Below are 19075 nucleotides of genomic sequence, written 5' to 3' on the forward strand. Positions count from 1 at the left end.
GTTTTAATTATATGATCATTTAGTAAATAATTGTGAATTGATGGTTTAAATAAATCAACCATTTGATAAACAAGGAAACATTGTTTCTAAAATGTCATGTTCGACTTCTGTATTATACATTTTTTGCCTGTGATCCGGGACACACTTTAATTAAATTTCGCACGAAAAGTCACCTACGAGGTGTCGTTCACAACTTAAAAAAAAACACACAAGAAAAAAAAAAAAAAAAAAACTCCATTTGGCAAAAGGACCTGAAGAGTACCGAGCAGTTTTATGCAAAGAAATTAAAACTATAGCTAATAATCTTATTAGCTGCATCTCCTGGTAAACACGGACCCAACCATGAGGAGTAGAACACTAAAAGAGCACCCCTTAACCGATATTTTTTCATTTTTTTCAGGGGAGAAGTGAACACCATTGCATACACTTTTTGTTTGTGATACAGGACAAAATTCCACTAAAATTTCGCCAAAAATAAACACAGCTAAATTCAAAATTGAATTTACAAAATTCAACTAAATTTCATTGGTTGCAAGGACAATAGTTTGTTTAAAGACATACATATCGCCCTTTACCACTATTTGATTCAAGACAACTGTTTTTTTTTTATTTCCCATTATCTTATACTCTTACCTAAAAGGCAGGACTAGAGGGGGTGGAGCTACTACAGCTTAAGGATGTTTTACCTAAAAGGGCTGGACTAGAAGAAGTGGAGTTATTACAGCTTGCGGTTGCCTTACCTAAGAGGGCCGGACTGGAGGGAGTGGAGCTACTATAGCTTGGAGTCGTCCTACCTAAAATGGCCGGACGAGAGGAAATTGAGCTACTACAAGTTGAGGTTGTCTTACCTAAAAGAGCCAGACTGAATAGAGTGGAACTACTACAGCTTGAGGCTGTCTTACCTAAAAGGGCAGGGCTTCAGGTAGTAGAGCTACTGCAGCTTGAGGTTGTCTTACCTAAAAGGGCCAGACTGGAGGAAGGAGCTATTATAGAATGTCTTACCTAATATGACCGGACGAAAGGGAACAGAGCTACTACGGCTTGACATTCCTGAGCTTGTTTTATACAGAAGGGCTAGACTAGAGGGAGTGGAGTTATTACTGCTTGAGGTTGTCTTACCTAAAAGGTCCTGACTGAAGGGAGTGGAGCTACTATGACTTAGAGTTGCCTTACCTAAAATGACCGGACGAGAGCAAATGGAGCTACTACAGCTTGACATTGTCTTACCTAAAAGAGCCGGACTCGAGGGAGTTGAGCTACTACAGCTTGAGGTTGTCGAACTCGAGTCGGGATTAGCATAATTAATAAGTGGATTCCCACCACTATGCAACCGCCTTTTGTCACGTGGAGTCAACCTGCCAGGGGACGGCATCATAATTCTTGGAGCTAATAGAGGACTTGGGCTCCCTTCTAGAATTTGACGAACAGCATCTATGTATTCGGAGGGCATACCACAGGAAGGCAGGACACGAAGCTCACAATCTCGGTGACATTTGTACTTGCAAGATTTGCACTTCAAACCTAAAATATATACTTTATCACACTTTATCAAACAACAACATTTTAAAACCCATAGGAAGGACTCTTACGAGTTGAAATTTTCTATGATATGGATACCTAAAATTAAGCCTTATAATAGCATTCACATATTAAATTGAAGCCTTAAGAACATTACATATATAACATCAATTATTTTTTAATTCTTTTGGTCAAAATTCTCATATTTTAATTTGCTACTACTGCTACTAACAGCTCACTACAGGACCATAGCACTGGAGAGTGAGATAGAACAACAGTTCCGTACAGCTTTAAATAAATCCATTCCTCTGGACAACATCTTACAAATCCTCCTCCGTCTGCCACAGCTCCCATGTTTCAGAAAAATACCAAGACTGCTGCCATCATTACAGCTTCCATTATTCTTACCTTGATTCACAAACTTATCTTCCTATTCTTAAAAAAAAAATTAACTGAAAAAAAAATAATCGTGGTCCTTAGCTATTCTACTTTTAACATCTTCTCTGTATCCACCCTCTTTACTAATGTTTTAACTTAGTAGAGTTATTTCCAAAATGAAGTGTAATAGAGCTTGGATGTTTTAATTTTTGGCAAATGTTTTGCCAAAAATTAAAATGTAGTATTTATATCAGAGTAACAATTAAAAATTGATTTTTTCCATTGCACAACTATTGTCCTGGCCGAGTGGGTTGGTGCGCTGGATTCAGGATCCCTTGTCTGAGAGGACGCGGGTTCGAATCCCAGTGTACCCAATTCTTCAGTTTGGGACGGGGGTCAGTGGCGTGACTCTGTAAGCATAGCCAGAGTCGACCCAGCTCTAAATGGGTACCTGGAGAAATCTGGGGAAGGTAAACAGGAAGGGTGTGCGAAAGCACTGGATGGCTGGCCCCCAACCCCCCATTGCACTTCCTGGCTGAAGGGCCAAGAAACGGAGATCAGCACCGCCGGTACGGACTGTAAAGTCTAATGCCGTATCCTTTACCTTTTTTTTTTTTTTTTTTTTTTTACAACTATTGAAAATAGAAGCTTCATTTAATGTTCAGCGCTTTCACTCAATTAACACCATTTTTCCTTACATAAATAACATTTGTAGAGCGTAAATGACCTCTCTAGATTTAAGTATATAATAAAATCTGTCGAGTCCTTTCAAACAGTTTGTGGTAACAGGCTGTAAGGAGTTATTCGGCCCAATAGTAACCGAAATTCTAAGAAAAAAGGCTTTTGATAACAACTTATACATAAAAAGAACTGGCTTTCTATACTGATTCCAAATAAAATTCATTAAGCTTATTGTTAACCATCTAAAACTATGAGCCTCAAAAAATTAACCTTATTTTCGAAAAAAGGGGGAAATACCCAAAAACGTCAATCACACCGTCAAATTCACCATATTTAAGAACTGTAGAGTTTCAAGCTCCTATCTAGAGGAAAGAAAAATCACTGATGTGTGTGGATTTGTCGTTTTTTTCTTCCCATAATCGTATGTGATCGTATCGAGCCGGTCCTAGAAAATCGGGAGACGGCTCATTCGAAACAGAAATTAAGAGCTCTAGTGCCCTTTATAAGAGACCAAAAACTGGAGGGCAAGTAGCCACCCAGGCCCCTTCCCCCCCCCAAAGAATCCAATCAAAATTTTGGGATAGCCATTTGGTTCAACATAGTTGAAATGTCCAATAAGCATGCCTCTAGTGATAACATGACACTCCTCTCTCCATGGCCCTCGGGGAAAATGCTGTAAGTTATGCAATTTGTCCATTGTTAGTATGTAATTTTAGGTATTATGAATTATCGGCAATATTTCGGGGATCATTTTTCTGCAGGAGGGGAGGGGAGGTCCACAGCCAGAACTTCGCGTGGGGAGGATAGTTTCCAGGGGTGACTTTACAGAGGGGAAGGAATTTACCAGCATGCTTTGAATAATGCTTCCTTCACGGGAGGCCATAGACAAGAACGATACCCTTTATGCAACATATTAAGACCATTCAATTTTGTTCTATTGGATTTACGTCCCTTGTCCAACAGTCAGAATATTAATATATACGTACTTTGTATTTTCGTTATTGTTTAAATTTACTATTTTTGATTTATTATTATATTTATTATTTTGTCTAGGTGATATTACAACCAAAAGATTTTTCATACCCTTGCTGCTACTGATATTGTGACATAAAAAGTCAGATTCAAAGCTAAAAGAAATGGCTTGTTTGTAGTTAGGTCATTATCGTCATTATGACCAGTCTGAAGAGTCGTATTTCATCGTCAAGAGACGTCACCTCAAGCTATTTCGCTACACCTTTCGTCACCCGAAAGTTACGATATGTCGAGACATCCCCATCTGCGAGCCAGCACCTTCCTGGAGACGACAGCTGGAAAGACAGAAGAAGAATCTTTGGGAAAAAATCAAAGAGGGCCTTGAACCATGAGGAGGTTCCCAGAGGCATGGTCGGAGACGGAACAGTAACTGGCTGAAGATCGCCACTGAAACTACAGCCGACAGAACGAAATGGTCGTCGGAAGTATTTACAAAATTCATTAGTGCCGGGCAGGACACTTTATCGTCTGGTTCCCGCCGAAAGTAAGTGAAGTATCATCCTCTTGTTCAGGTATTTTGGTGAATTTGCTTTTATCGTAAAAGAAATATAAATTTATTTTATATGTTACTTTTCTTTGTGATAGCCCACTTCTTCTAGTCATATAGTGGGTTATAATGATTTTTAGTAGCATTATTATTGCAAACCATGGCTTTTCTCAACCTCTATTTGATTTTACAATTGATTTGTGTATGGATTAGATGTGGTCAATAAAGTTTCTACTCACATATTAAAAGAATAGAAAAAAGATAAATAAATCTTACCCATAAACATTTTTTGGGAACAGAAATCACACGTCGACAATTTAAATGTCTTGGTAAATCTATGAGGAACAGAGTGACCAACGGTGCTAGTAATCATTGTTGGTGGTGTCCTTGGAGATCTGGGAATGTGGAGCGAGGAACCATAGCCTGTAAATAAAATAAATCCTAGAAGAATACGAAACCACGGTGCACTTCATCCCAAAAATCGTCAACTAATGGAATCAGCTAAAGTAGAAAAAAAAAATTATGATTGGTTCAAAATGGTTTTATTTAGAGATTGATATTTTGCTAAACACCCGCTCCGAAATACAGTATTAGCTAATGATGATCAGATTTTACCATTCGCAATGGATAATTGAAAGGGTGAAATCTACTAATACCGTAATTATCTTATGTCGTTGTCTTTATAGGAGACCTCATACAGTCCTTATTTTTCTTACCATATAAGTGTTTTTGAGCTCAAGGAAGATTCCAGTACCTTCTCTCAGTAGTTCGCTTTTTACTTAGTCAACTTTTTTATTTAATATTTATTCTTCTTCTTCTGATTATTTTTGCGATGCTTTAGCAGATTCTCATTATCGAAATCAGATTCCAGGCTTATTATTAATTTCTTTTTAGCAGTTTTTTCTTCATCTAAATAAGGTTCGGGTATTAATCAATTACCTAACCCGAAACTTCTATGAAAAAACCTGACGGGCTTGGCCTTAGATAAATTCAAGTCGTTTGAATTTCAGTCTTGATTCAATCCAGTTCTGGATACTAGATATATCTCTATTGTGAACTGGTTTGGTTTCAACTGATTCCCAAACTAGCGCGAACGAATTCTTGGTTTAAGTAAAATCTCATTGGGAAAGGGCCTTTACCAAGAAATATTTGTATTTTCTAGCATTTATTATGAAAATGTTAAATACAATGAATATGAACTCTCAGAATATGGCAGACTGCATCCACACAGAGCATCAAAAACGCTTTGTGAAGTACGACACCATGAACAGAATAGCTGTCAGCTTGAAAATAATCCTCCCATCTGACAACTATGTTACTTACTTACTTAAGTCACATCAATCTTTATGTGACGTTTTAGGGCCGCTCCTTTCAAAACTTCATCGACCAGTGCTCCATATCCTGTTTGATCACGAGCAGTTCTGGATAGTTGGGTGATATTTTGCCGATCAAAGTTGTCAATCAACCTCTTACGAGGTTTTCCCGTTGTCGACGCCCTTCAACAGTCCCTTCGAGCAAGATCTTGGGTAGTAGAATAGGGTCCATTGTCTTGACGTGCCCAAACCAGCGTAGTTGTTGTTTTCTAACTTAGTTTAGGATCGTTTCTAGTGATTTTAGTCTTCTGTTGACTTCTTCATTTGTGACACTGCATTTAATCCTCGCTATCCAGCGTAAGCATCTCATTTCAAATGCAAGAAGGGTACGCTCGTTTTCGGGTTTTGTTGTCCATGTTTCACACCTATACAGAGTAATGGGTATGATCAGGCTGTTAAAAAGGTGAGTCTTCAAAAGGTGAGTTAAAAGTGAGTTTTCAAAGGGGCTGAAATTCCTTAAATTTGAGAGTCTTCTGAAACTAGAGCTGGTAAAGGCTAGGCGGCGTTTAATGTCGGCAGTATGGCAAGTATCAGCCGTTAATAGACTGCCAAGGTAAAGAAATCGATCTAGTGTTTCAACTTGCTCACAATCAGTTATTATAGAGGGGGGCTTTGCGGTGTCTTGACATCACATAACCTTGACTTTAGCTTTATTTGCATTAATGTGCATCCTAAACGACTTCGTTGTTTGAGAGTTGCTGTTTGCCTATCTCTGAAGTTCTTGGGGGGTCGTAGATAGATCATCAGATTATCAGCGTAAACTGGTTTGTCAAGTAGGATTCCTCGCTCAGTGAGTGTCATGAGAGGATGACATACAGGAACTGGTTGAACAGATGCAGGGATAGGATCCATCCCTGGAGGACTTCGGAAGTTGTGAAGCTGCTAGAAGCAGAACTCAAAGACGAAATAATAGAAACGTATCAACCAAAATTGAAACGATAAAAGGTATAAACATACCGTTATTAATTACCTTTCAGGATATTTATAGAAAACGCACACTATGCCCGTTCTTTGGACACGCATAGCGTGTTCTTACAGTGTTTGAAGAGAGCATGAGAAAGAGAGAGGTAAAGACAGAAAGAGAGAGAAAGAGAGATAGAGAGAGAGAGAGAGAGAAAGAAAGAGAATGGTGCCTTCTATAGAAGTGTCAACTTGTTATTTGCACTCGTGGTCTCTTCAGACACTGTAAAAACACGCTTTGCGTGTCCAAAGAATGAGCATAGTGTGCGTTTTCTATAAATATTGTGAAAGGTAATTAATAACGGTATGCTTATACCTTGTATCGGTTTATTTTTGGTTGATATGTTCCAATTTTTCGTCATTGAGTTCTGCTTCTAGCAGCTTCACAGATTCCGGAGTCCTCCGGGGATGCATCCTATCCCTGCATCTGCGTCTCTCACTCACTCTCTCTCTCTCTCTCTCTAACTCTCCCATTTATTGATTATTGATTATATAACCCATTTTTTGATTCTGATCGCTTTATATCTGACATTATAGATTACATTATTTCATATAAGAGAACAGAATCAATATTTCAATGGTACTCATAAACAATTATAAAACTTGGCCTTCAAATTTATGAAGATAGGTCAGTGCTATTTTAGTACTGGATTTACCCAATAACTAACAACCCCCCTCCTCCTAAAAAAAAAAACACGAAATATTTTGTACATTTATACTTAAAAAAGGAGAATACGAAAAACATCTGAAAATCATGAGAATAGAAAACAAAAAAAGAGTGCATGGAAGGCTAGCGGAAAGCAAGGAGAACTAAGCACCCCTGAGCACATTCTATCAAAACAAAGAAAGTAAAAAGGATGAGAAATAAAGAATTACTTGGTAAGCTTTCTTGGGCGTCAACCGAAACCGTCATTGGTGGCGATTTAATAGGACTTAAATCACTACTAAGATATAATCTTTCGTTGCCACTGTCATAAGCTAATGCTTCTGAAGGCTCCGTCTTGAGCCTATGTCTGCGACCATTTGGAAGGTGCTCCATACTAAAATTAAATTAGGTAAAAATTGATTGACCTAAGCACACAATATTAAAATAAAGTATATAGCTTACTCCAAAAATGCAAAAGCATCAAACTCTTCGATGACTATAATGAAAATATAGAAAGAGAGAAAAAATGAAAATAGGAAGAGAAAGAGAGGGAGGGAGAGCATGAAAGAAAGAGAGTGAGAAAAAGACAAGTAGAAAGAGAACAATGCTCTATCTAATAAAACAATAGAATAATATTGCTGTGGTCATTAAAAACCTAAATTGGATTTTTTTTTTTTTAATTGGCAAGGAGATCACAGAAATTTTATGAAATTAAATTTAGAAAATAAACCATTTATATTATACCATTGATACCATTTAGATAACCTTTTAGAAATAAAATTACGAAGAAAGTTTAAGTTTGATGCGGAGGTGTAACAATCCAGAACAGAAATTACCACATAAAGGAACGAATTTACCAACTGTTGTTTTTTAGTAGTTTTTTTTTTTGAAAAGTTGATATTACTATATTCATACTACTTTGTACATTATTGGCATACTCTCACAAATTTTAGTTGAAGTTTACGTTTATGTAAATTTCCTTACGAATAGAAACAGTTAAGAGTCAATCAAACCATTCAACGGTAAAATTCAGGACAATCGGCTTCTGAATGGTGTGACATCAAACATTTTTTTTTTATTTTATTCAAATGACCCAGAAAAAGAAAGCAAGTCTGGGTTTTTAATTGGCAAGGAGACAACAAAAACTTTAAAAATTAAATTTAGCTATTGAAAATATACCATTTAAATGATATCACTGATATAATTTGCATAAATTATTAGACTGACAATCGTATGTTGATTAGACTATACATAAATATCCGGTCTACTCACATTAGATCGGCATCTACTAGTCACATTACAGCCATTCTACGGAGCTGTGTCTCTGATACTGTTTTTAAGCAGGAAATACGGCTTAAATAAAACATTAAATATCCGGTCTACTTACATTAGATCGGCATCTACTAGTCACATTACAGCCATTCTACGGAGCTGTGTCTCTGATACTGTTTTTAAGCAGGAAATACGGCTTAAATAAAACATTAAATATCCGGTCTACTCACATTAGATCGGCATCTACTAGTCACATTACAGCCATTCTACGGAGCTGTGTCTCTGATACTGTTTTTAAGCAGGAAATACGGCTTAAATAAAACATTAAATATCCGGTCTACTTACATTAGATCGGCATCTACTAGTCACATTACAGCCATTCTACGGAGCTATGTGTCTCTGATACTGTTTTTAAGCAGGAAATACGGCTTAAATAAAACATTAAATATCCGGTCTACTCACATTAGATCGGCATCTACTAGTCACATTACAGCCATTCTACGGAGCTATGTGTCTCTGATACTGTTTTTAAGCAGGAAATACGGCTTAAATAAAACATTAAATATCCGGTCTACTCACATTAGATCGGCATCTACTAGTCATATTACAGCCATTCTACGGAGCTGTGTCTCTGATACTGTTTTTAAGCAGGAAATGCGGCAAAAATAAAACATTAAATATCCGGTCTACTCACATTAGATCGGCATCTACTAGTCATATTAGAGCCATTCTACGGAGCTGTGTCTCTGATACTGTTTTTAAGCAGGAAATACGGCTTAAATAAAACATTAAATATCCGGTCTACTCACATTAGATCGGCATCTACTAGTCATATTACAGCCATTCTACGGAGCTGTGTCTCTGATACTGTTTTTAAGCAGGAAATACGGCTTAAATAAAACATTAAATATCCGGTCTACTCACATTAGATCGGCATCTACTAGTCATATTACAGCCATTCTACGGAGCTGTGTCTCTGATACTGTTTTTAAGCAGGAAATACGGCTTAAATAAAACATTAAATATCCGGTCTACTCACATTAGATCGGCATCTACTAGTCATATTACAGCCATTCTACGGAGCTGTGTCTCTGATACTGTTTTTAAGCAGGAAATACGGCTTAAATAAAACATTAAATATCCGGTCTACTCACATTAGATCGGCATCTACTAGTCATATTACAGCCATTCTACGGAGCTGTGTCTCTGATACTGTTTTTAAGCAGGAAATACGGCTTAAATAAAACATTAAATATCCGGTCTACTCACATTAGATCGGCATCTACTAGTCGCATTACAGCCATTCTACGGAGCTGTGTCTCTGATACTGTTTTTAAGTAGGAAATACGGCTTAAATAAAACATTAAATATCCGGTCTACTTACATTAGATCGGCATCTACTAGTCACATTACAGCCATTCTACGGAGCTATTTGTCTCTGATACTGTTTTTAAGCAGGAAATACGGCTTAAATAAAACATTAAATATCCGGTCTACTCACATTAGATCGGCATCTACTAGTCATATTACAGCCATTCTACGGAGCTGTGTCTCTGATACTGTTTTTAAGCAGGAAATAAGGCTTAAATAAAACATTAAATATCCGGTCTACTTACATTAGATCGGCTCTACTAGTCACATTACAGCCATTCTACGGAGCTATGTGTCTCTGATACTGTTTTTAAGCAGGAAATACGGCTTAAATAAAACATTAAATATCCGGTCTACTCACATTAGATCGGCATCTACTAGTCACATTACAGCCATTCTACGGAGCTGTGTCTCTGATACTGTTTTTAAGTAGGAAATACGGCTTAAATAAAACATTAAATATCCGGTCTACTTACATTAGATCGGCATCTACTAGTCACATTACAGCCATTCTACGGAGCCATTTGTCTCTGATACTGTTTTTAAGCAGGAAATACGGCTTAAATAAAACATTAAATATCCGGTCTACTTACATTAGATCGGCATACGGCTTAAATAAAACATTAAATATCCGGTCTACTCACATTAGATCGGCATCTACTAGTCACATTACAGCCATTCTACGGAGCTGTGTCTCTGATACTGTTTTTAAGTAGGAAATACGGCTTAAATAAAACATTAAATATCCGGTCTACTTACATTAGATCGGCATCTACTAGTCACATTACAGCCATTCTACGGAGCTATTTGTCTCTGATACTGTTTTTAAGCAGGAAATACGGCTTAAATAAAACATTAAATATCCGGTCTACTCACATTAGATCGGCATCTACTAGTCATATTACAGCCATTCTACGGAGCTGTGTCTCTGATACTGTTTTTAAGCAGGAAATACGGCTTAAATAAAACATTAAATATCCGGTCTACTCACATTAGATCGGCATCTACTAGTCACATTACAGCCATTCTACGGAGCTGTGTCTCTGATACTGTTTTTAAGTAGGAAATACGGCTTAAATAAAACATTAAATATCCGGTCTACTCACATTAGATCGGCATCTACTAGTCACATTACAGCCATTCTACGGAGCTATGTGTCTCTGATACTGTTTTTAAGTAGGAAATACGGCATAGGAAACTCTCAGATATGTCTAGCATGCAATTATTCTCTTACCATCGTCTAATCTGATTTTTTCATGAATAACGTGTTTGATTATAGTGCTTTTTCTAGTCTCATAGTTACTTCATCGTTAAAATTTTTTTCTTATGTTTGGGTTACAAATACATTAAAACATTAAATTATGATTCGTCTTATATTAAGATAGAGTTGAAGATTCGCAAAAATTATGTTGGCTCGTTCATCATAAAGACTTGGAAAGAACTTAATGGTTAGATAATTAGTTAATCCAATTCAAATATAAAAGGAGGAATAGCCAAAACGCAGGGTAGTTTCTGTCCGTTTTAGGTTTGACTTCATTATTTATTGCAATTCCCATTCACTGTTTTGGGTTTCATTTATTTATTGATAGTGGTTTATGGTATTTTTTTTTTTGCATGAATTACTATTTGACTTTGTTCCATATTGTCTTAGGCTTAATATAGCTCTTTACTTTTCTTCGAAAAACTTCTTTTGTGGAGATGTTTTTTAGAAATTAATTCCTATTTGTTTTTAATTGACATATAGCTTTTTTCGGGATTTTCTCCTTAAGAATCACGATTTTGGCTTGCTATATATATTTTGGACAAAATTTTGCTACACATTTTAATAATAGTTCTATTATAGAACTTTGAATGGAAGATTACGCGGAATATTATTCTATATTGAATATTATTGCATCTGCATAATGTTTGGGCCTCTATAGGGCTGAAGCCTTTCAAACCACCATCAAAATAATAACTGAGCATCCCCCTCATAAAAGACTGAAAGTTTCAACTTAATTCCCTTAGCCGTACCTGTGATATCTCAGTCACACCCTATCGACAATCTTGGTGCACATAGCGTCTTTTTATTTTGTTCAACCTGCCCCGACAGTTTTAACTTAAAACTCCTACCCATTCCGAGATTTTGCAGACACATTATTTTGAACATCTAAATGAATACTGTGTCATTTTGTTTAGTTCAATATCCCCTCTAAGATGCATTGAAGGTTTCAACTTAATACCCTTGGCCATTCCTGAGATATTGAATATGCGCTTTATTGACAACCTGGATGCACACTGTTTCTTTGATTTAGTTCACTGTCCCGATGCCAATAAAATTTTCAACTAAATAAACTTAATCGTTCTTTAGATGCGGTAGATACGCCCTTGTGAAAACTTTGACTGCACAAAGTTCTGATTTAGTCCAACATCCCCAATGTAATATACTTCGCTATTCCTGGAATTTCGCACAGACGCCCTTTTGACAATCTGGATACACACAGTGTTTATTGATTTGATTTCAACCCCTTAAAATTTAACTAAAAATTTCAACTTAATATCCTATTTTGCTCCTGAGATATTGAATTTGTAACATTTTGAAAACCTGGATGCACTTAAAATATTTTCATTTAATTCAATATCTGTAGTATTAACAGTAGAAGTGGTAGTAGAAGCAGTAATAGTAATAACAGTAGTAGCAGTGGCAGCAGCAGTAGTAGCAGTAGTCACAGTCAGAATCACAGTAGTAGTAATCACCAGAAGTCGCAGCCGTAAGTAATCGTAGTCACAAGTAGTTGGAATCACAGCCGCAAGGAGTTACGGTCGCAGCTGCAAGTAGTCGCAGTCACAAGCAGTCGAGATAGCATTAGTAATCAGATTAGTAGTTGTAGTCGTAGTCATAGCAGCAGTAGTAGTCATAGTAGTAGCAGTTGTGATTCTAGTAGTCGTATCACTTGTAGCCGTAGTAGCTGTAGAAGCTGCCATAGTAGTAGTAGTAGTCGTAGTAATTGTAACTTAAAATGCCTGTCCCTGGGTCCTGGGGGGGGGGGGTTGTGTCGACATCAGAGTTTTTGTTTTCTGACCTTTGAACCATTTTTAACAAAATGGCTATCTTAAAATTTTTATCGGATACATTCGGGGAAAATGACGTGGGAGGGGGGGGGGGGGGCTAGTTCACTTTTGACTCTTGAAAAGGGCACTGGAACTTCCAATTTTCAATCGAATGAGCCCCCTCCGAAGCTTATGCGACGACCCCTTCCATACGAAGTGCCTCTGGGAAAAAATAATAAATGATAAAACATCGGAGCCGTATGGCCTTTACTATAGGCAACGTAATAGTGTTGCCTCCGATAACCACCTTTTCGAACAGTAGCCACACAGAATAGAAGCATATTCTCCAGGCATAGCATTGCTTCATAGATTAAACTACCTTACCATACCCTTAATTTATCCTAGGCAAAGACGCGGTGCTACACTTCCCAACCCAGAATGGAGCCAGCTTCTATTGAATCTTTCAAGTTCAACAGGCAGGGATTTCTGCATTAATACTCTCATTTTTGCCTTAGATTGTTTCAGCAGGTTACCAGAGCAACAATAAAACAATTGTTGCTTTGTTCATCTATACTTTTTATCTAATGTCTTCTTCCATAATTTTCTTCAGCAAATTTTCCAATAAAACTTTATTCTATACTAGAGACGTGTTGGTAGACGATAAGTCCTTTACCCATTTCATTATCGACGAGAAGAAGAGGAAGAAAAAAAAAGGAGGAATCTTCTTATGTAATATAGTATGGCAATTACTTACCTCTGTTGTTGGGACTGTGCATGCTTGTCTACAGGCTCAATTCTATTGGCTAACTGCGACTCATGAGACTTGGATCTATTCAGAGGAAAGTCAGCTAAGGTTTGCCCAAGAAAACACGTCTGATGCTTTTTAGATGGCGGTGGCGTAGTAGGAAATTTACCTTTTTCGCCTAAAAAAGAATTATAAATGTAGAGATTTCAGTCAGAATGAAGCAGTTTCATACCCAGAGAAGAGGCAATAGTGAATTAAAAAAAGGCCTACATGATGACGTCTTGTTTTATTCAAGTAAAGACTATTTTAAATCTTATGCGACAATGTTCACTATGAGCAGGGATAAAATAATTGTCGTTTCTAGGGGTAATTCCTTGTTTATTTTTTATTTCCCAATTTATTCTAAGAATAATGCTTTATGTAATTCCATCAAGAATAAATCTCGGTAGCCTAGCGGTTCAAATAAATGAACACAGCTCGTTTTCAAATATTTACCTTTGCTCGTTGGCACACAATAAAAAGCGCGTGGTAATACTTTGTCTTTTTTTGGTCTATTACATTTCATTATATCTACAACATAAATAAAAAAAAAAAAGAAAATCAAAGAAGCTGTTAAGAAGACCCAAGCTAGGTCTGCAAATTAATCATTTACAAATTAATTGCAAATTAATTACAAATTGCAAATTAATCACTATTATCTGCAAATTAAGTTTGCATCTTGAATAGCAAAATATTTCCATCCATACTGGCATATGTTTAAATTTTCAATTGTTAAATTTCAAATTATTTAAATTGTTTAATTTTAAATTGTTTAAATTTTTTATTTGAGAGGTCCTCTGGATCAATTTTAATTGGAGTATCTTCTTTAATCTCCACCCAGTTTGCACGTTTGCTGGTAGTAATACGAAATGATTTTTTTTATGAAAACATTTAGTGCTGCAAGGCCGCTAAAAACTCAGGACCTGATATGCCACTGGAAATCCATTTAGCTATGTTTTCTGTTTAGTTTTTTTTTTTCTTTAAACGGACAGGGATAGTATTCGTAGGTAGACGGTTCCAAATGAAGGTGCAGCGCTTTACAAAGTTGTTGTTCAAGTACTCAGTGTCTCCTCTTGTAGGCATTCCGACACTATGTATGCATGTATGTATGTATATATTTGTTTCCCATCAAAAGAATGGAGTATAAGAAAAAAGATGGTGTATAAGAAAAAAAAAAAGCAAAAAACACACTACAAAAGAATACACAAACACAAGAAAAATAAAGAACAAATGGATATCTAACTACACAAAACAAAACCTATTGCCTCAAAATAATTGCCCAAGGATGAGTAACACTATTAGAGTTATATCTGGCCATCTGGGCTATGATCGCTTCATTAGGGTCGATAATCCCATACCGACTTGTCACAATACGGTTACTTGTCCATGGTGGAAGCCGTAAGAGGTACTTCGCATATTTATAATATGTAGACCGCAATTCATTCTTATCTTCCTTTTGGAATATCCTCCAATAGGGACTTAAATACAGATAATGGGGTAGTGCCATTGCATTATACAGATGGGCCAAAATCCCAGTATGGTGTTTCTTCGTGTTTGCTGCCTTAGCTTATCAGATGACACTAAAAGTAGGGATAGCTCATTGGAGGGAGGTGGTGGACGTACTTGTAACAACTGTCACTGACGCCACATCTTTCACTTAAAGGTTGTCCACCCGATCAATGATACACATCACTCCAGAGGCCCTTTTGCAGGTTTCCTACACTGGTGAAAGGAAGGCTATTTGGTAACACACCTAAAGCGAGACTTGTAAAAAAGGATAGTGGTTGGTTACAGATATTAACATAAACAACTTTCTCACACAGGAAGATCAAATCAGATTCAGATGCGTGCAATAAGAGATGGGCAAAGATTTTTTTTTGTTATATGAATGAAAAAAATGTGAAAACTGAGCATGCAGATTATACGGGCCAAACAATAAGCAAATAAAAAGGGCAAAACTTCTAAATATTCCAATGTGACTGGCAACTTCACATAAATTTCTCTAGCGATAGAGAACTCCTGTTAAGTTGCGGGAGCAACGCAAAGTGGTGCAACAGCCTTTGATCTGCTTTTCTGTTTGAATAACAAAATTTAGCATTCTTTTTATCCATGAAATTTATCGGAAAAAGAAATCATCAATTATTTTCTTTCAATATTAAAAGTATGCCGTACCGGTTTTTAAAGCACGAATGAGAGCTAAAAGCAGTCCTAATTTTGAAGATTTTTAGGAATATTAGGGGCTAAATATTATTTCTCCTTCACATTTATTTCATGCGTTTTCAATAGACAGTGCAGGATCCATGTCATATGAATGTGCAAACGGAAATATGCATCTTCAAATAGCGGTAGAGTATTTTGGAAAATATGTAATAGATAATAATAGAAATAACAGAAAATATGTAATAGTAGCTCCTGTCCCAAACATCAATGCCTCAACAATTCGCAGCTTCATTATAAAAGAAACAATCTCTAAATATGGTATCCCTAATAGCATTTTATGTGATAGCCATATGTCCTATAGACCAAAGGTCCTAAATTCTATGGTAGAAAATTCTGAAATTGAAACTAGATATAATTCACCTAGGCATCCCATGTCAAATGGCTTCTTTGAAAACAGGGTTAAAGTAGTTAAATATATTTTGAAAACATTCTACAATTCCACTAAAAATTAATGGAATGAAATTCCCCGCTAGTCGTTCTTCAAGTAATAAAAACGAATATTTCTTTATCCACGATAAATTATCAATATCCAGTAAAATGTACGACAGTAAAACGTATGACGGTAAAAGACAATGAAACGTAAACAAAACGTAAGTGTATGACAGTAAAACGAAACTCAACTTGACGTAATGTGCTCTAATAAAATTTTCTTCAATAGTACAAACCCTCATTTCGACCTCAAACGTTGGACTTCGAAAAAATTCATAAATTTCTCGAGAAAGAAATGACACATTCTGAAAAAAACTAAAATTAGCCTCACATCAATTTTGAGCAAAAGTCCATGTAGCATTGGGATCATGACTGGCGGTGAATTTATTTTTCTACTCCTTATCGGTGTTTCCACTATAATCCTCCTCAATTTAAGGAAGTTACAGATCGATTATAGAGAAATGAAAATGAATGGTTTCCAAATAGTTTTCAAATAGGTAGAAAATGAATAATAAAAAAAGTAGCTTAAGAAAAAAAAGAATTATACTGGAAAAATGAAAAGAAAATCAATAAAAAGGAGGAGGACAAATGTAAAGATTGTTGCTAGACCTAAACAAGTTAGATATCGGCCTAATTTTGGAAAGTAGTGTTTTAGTACTTAAAGGTTGTGTTTTTGGTATCCAGTGTTTTAGTGCTTTAAGGTTGTATTTTAGATTTTTCTGCCGTCCTTTCTCTTTCAGGTAGAATATGACCGTGACCGCAGCCTGCCACTTTGGGGGTCATGGAACCGATATAACGTGCATACCTAAGACTGGGAAGAGAAGAGGAGACAAAAGATACAAACTCGCGGACAGTTCAGCTTTAGAACCAACAGTGACAACAAGTGGTCAGAGGATCGCCGTTGGAGAGTTCTAGCAACCTCCACTTTTCAATATGGTGAGCTGGTAGCATCTCCACTAGCCAACTGTAGACGGCAAGCTTGGAGAGTGCTGCAGCCACAACTAATACACTGTGCCAGCCCAGTGAAAGTTGAATATAGCTCAAGTTTTACACAACCTACCCCAAGACTTAACAACGGAGAAGAACAACAATGTAATACGAGTGAAAATTAGTATTGTATAGCGTTTATTTGTTAATTAAAGTAGTTTTAGCAACATCTTGAGTAGATACGAACTCTGCCTACCACGCTACCCAAGGTCTTGTCCTCATGGAACTTACCACCTCCAAATTGGGGACAGATAAGACGGTATTTTCTCAGAAAAATACCCCACACTTTACAGTTATTAAAAAAAAAAAGTTATTTTGCCTATGAGTTGTTTCTGGTATTTTATTTTCCCTATTGTTTGCTTTGAGACATTTGATAGTAAGAACAATTTAGTTCTGTATATCACCAAGTGACTATTATTTAAACACTTTACAAATAATTACAAGACTACGTCATTGCCTCGCATTCTCATTTTTGCTCGGAGCGTAACCCCTTCCATGAAGAAAACATTTCCTAGCCCAAAATGGCTAGGGGATAATAAGAGGTAGACCAATTACAAATTCATGTAACCCCTCATCCCTGTAGACGAATATTCTTTACGATTCTTGTTTAGAAGTCACTCACTCTGATATAAGAGAAATCCCTAAACAATAATACTAAATGCTACAACCCAGAACGCCAATATAGCTCAAGATGATGCTCCGATTAAGCTGAGTCAATATGACATGAAGCTGAGTCAATATGACATGACACAAGAGGAAGTGTCTTCCAATGTGAAATAACCTAAAAAGCGCTTTCAGTTTGTTTGCCAAAAGCTGAACACTCCTCTTGTTGCTGCAACACTGTACATAAATAAAACTCAAAATGATATGATGAATATGCTGAATCAGATTGAGACAAGCCATTGCCATGATGCTGTTTTTTTTCAACGAATTAAATAATTTCATAAAAAAGAACAGGCTCGATAAACGTAGAATTGAGCTGTAAGCAGTAGCGTATTAAGTATCAGTAACTATTAGCAGTACATTGAACTTGAGCATGATTTAAACGAAAGAACAAGTAACAAAAGCTCTTATCTTTCATTGTGTTTTGTCTTCTTCTGTTCTACGCTGATTATTCCAGTTTATTACGATAGAGTGGTAAAGGTACGAATCCCGTGGTTTTTACGAAAGTGCATATCTATCGCTGGGTTGATAGATATAGTATAGCCTTTCCCTATTTCCCTATAGCCATTTTAGCTACTTTCACTGTAGTTCTTTTCTTCAGACAAAGGTTAATGAAAGTGAAACCGAAATATTTGGGCTTCATTGTTTTACTAAATTCCCCACTTTCATTCAAAATTTCATTCATTTTTATAACTTTCGAAGTCTTCTTTTTGTTTATAAAAATTACCTTTCGCCTTTCCTACGGAGGGTGTGGGTGGAGGAGTAAATCTTCGTTCTCTGCCAGCTTTAGCTAAAGATAAAGATGGCGACCCATGAGCAACATCGCCACTAGCTTCGACCCCGTAATGTCGTTTAGGTCGAGGGGAACGCGACGGCGTGTTCATCGGTGAAGGTACAACTCTATTTGAAATATTCGGTGCCTGAAGATCCCAGGAATCCCAGTGCAAGTCTGGTGTCAGTCGTCCACTTTCAGAGTCGTTCTCTCGTTGCAATAATATCTCTGTAAGAATGAAAGGTGGTTACATGTTTTAGATGGGTATGGTTAATAATCAATATAAATTATTCTACTGTCTGGTATCGAGGAACGAGAAAGAAATCGAAGAAGATAGATTGGAAAGGAGCCAATAAACGTCAAAAAGATGCACGAGCAGACAGGGGAATAAAACTAACCTAATATACTACTACTAATACAACTACTAAACACTCACTGCAGCACCAAGCCTCAAGAGGCCAAGTTAACAACG

The 19075-nt window shown here is 36.6% G+C and overlaps 1 protein-coding gene across 1 annotated transcript in view; it reads right to left on the bottom strand.

The window, feature by feature from the left end:
• LOC136038573 (kinase suppressor of Ras 2-like) overlaps positions 1 to 19075 on the bottom strand; it is an 89380-nt gene that overhangs the window by 38280 nt on the left and 32025 nt on the right. The window contains exons 5-9 of the mRNA XM_065721752.1: positions 18559 to 18831; positions 13503 to 13671; positions 7306 to 7469; positions 4373 to 4519; positions 1228 to 1521 (exon numbers count right to left, since the gene is read on the bottom strand). Of these exons, the coding sequence (XP_065577824.1) occupies positions 1228 to 1521; positions 4373 to 4519; positions 7306 to 7469; positions 13503 to 13671; positions 18559 to 18831 (1047 nt within the window). The remainder of the gene's footprint in view (positions 1 to 1227; positions 1522 to 4372; positions 4520 to 7305; positions 7470 to 13502; positions 13672 to 18558; positions 18832 to 19075) is intronic.

The sequence above is a fragment of the Artemia franciscana genome, chromosome 18 (genome assembly GCF_032884065.1).
Source record: "Artemia franciscana chromosome 18, ASM3288406v1, whole genome shotgun sequence".
Taxonomy (NCBI): domain Eukaryota; kingdom Metazoa; phylum Arthropoda; class Branchiopoda; order Anostraca; family Artemiidae; genus Artemia; species Artemia franciscana.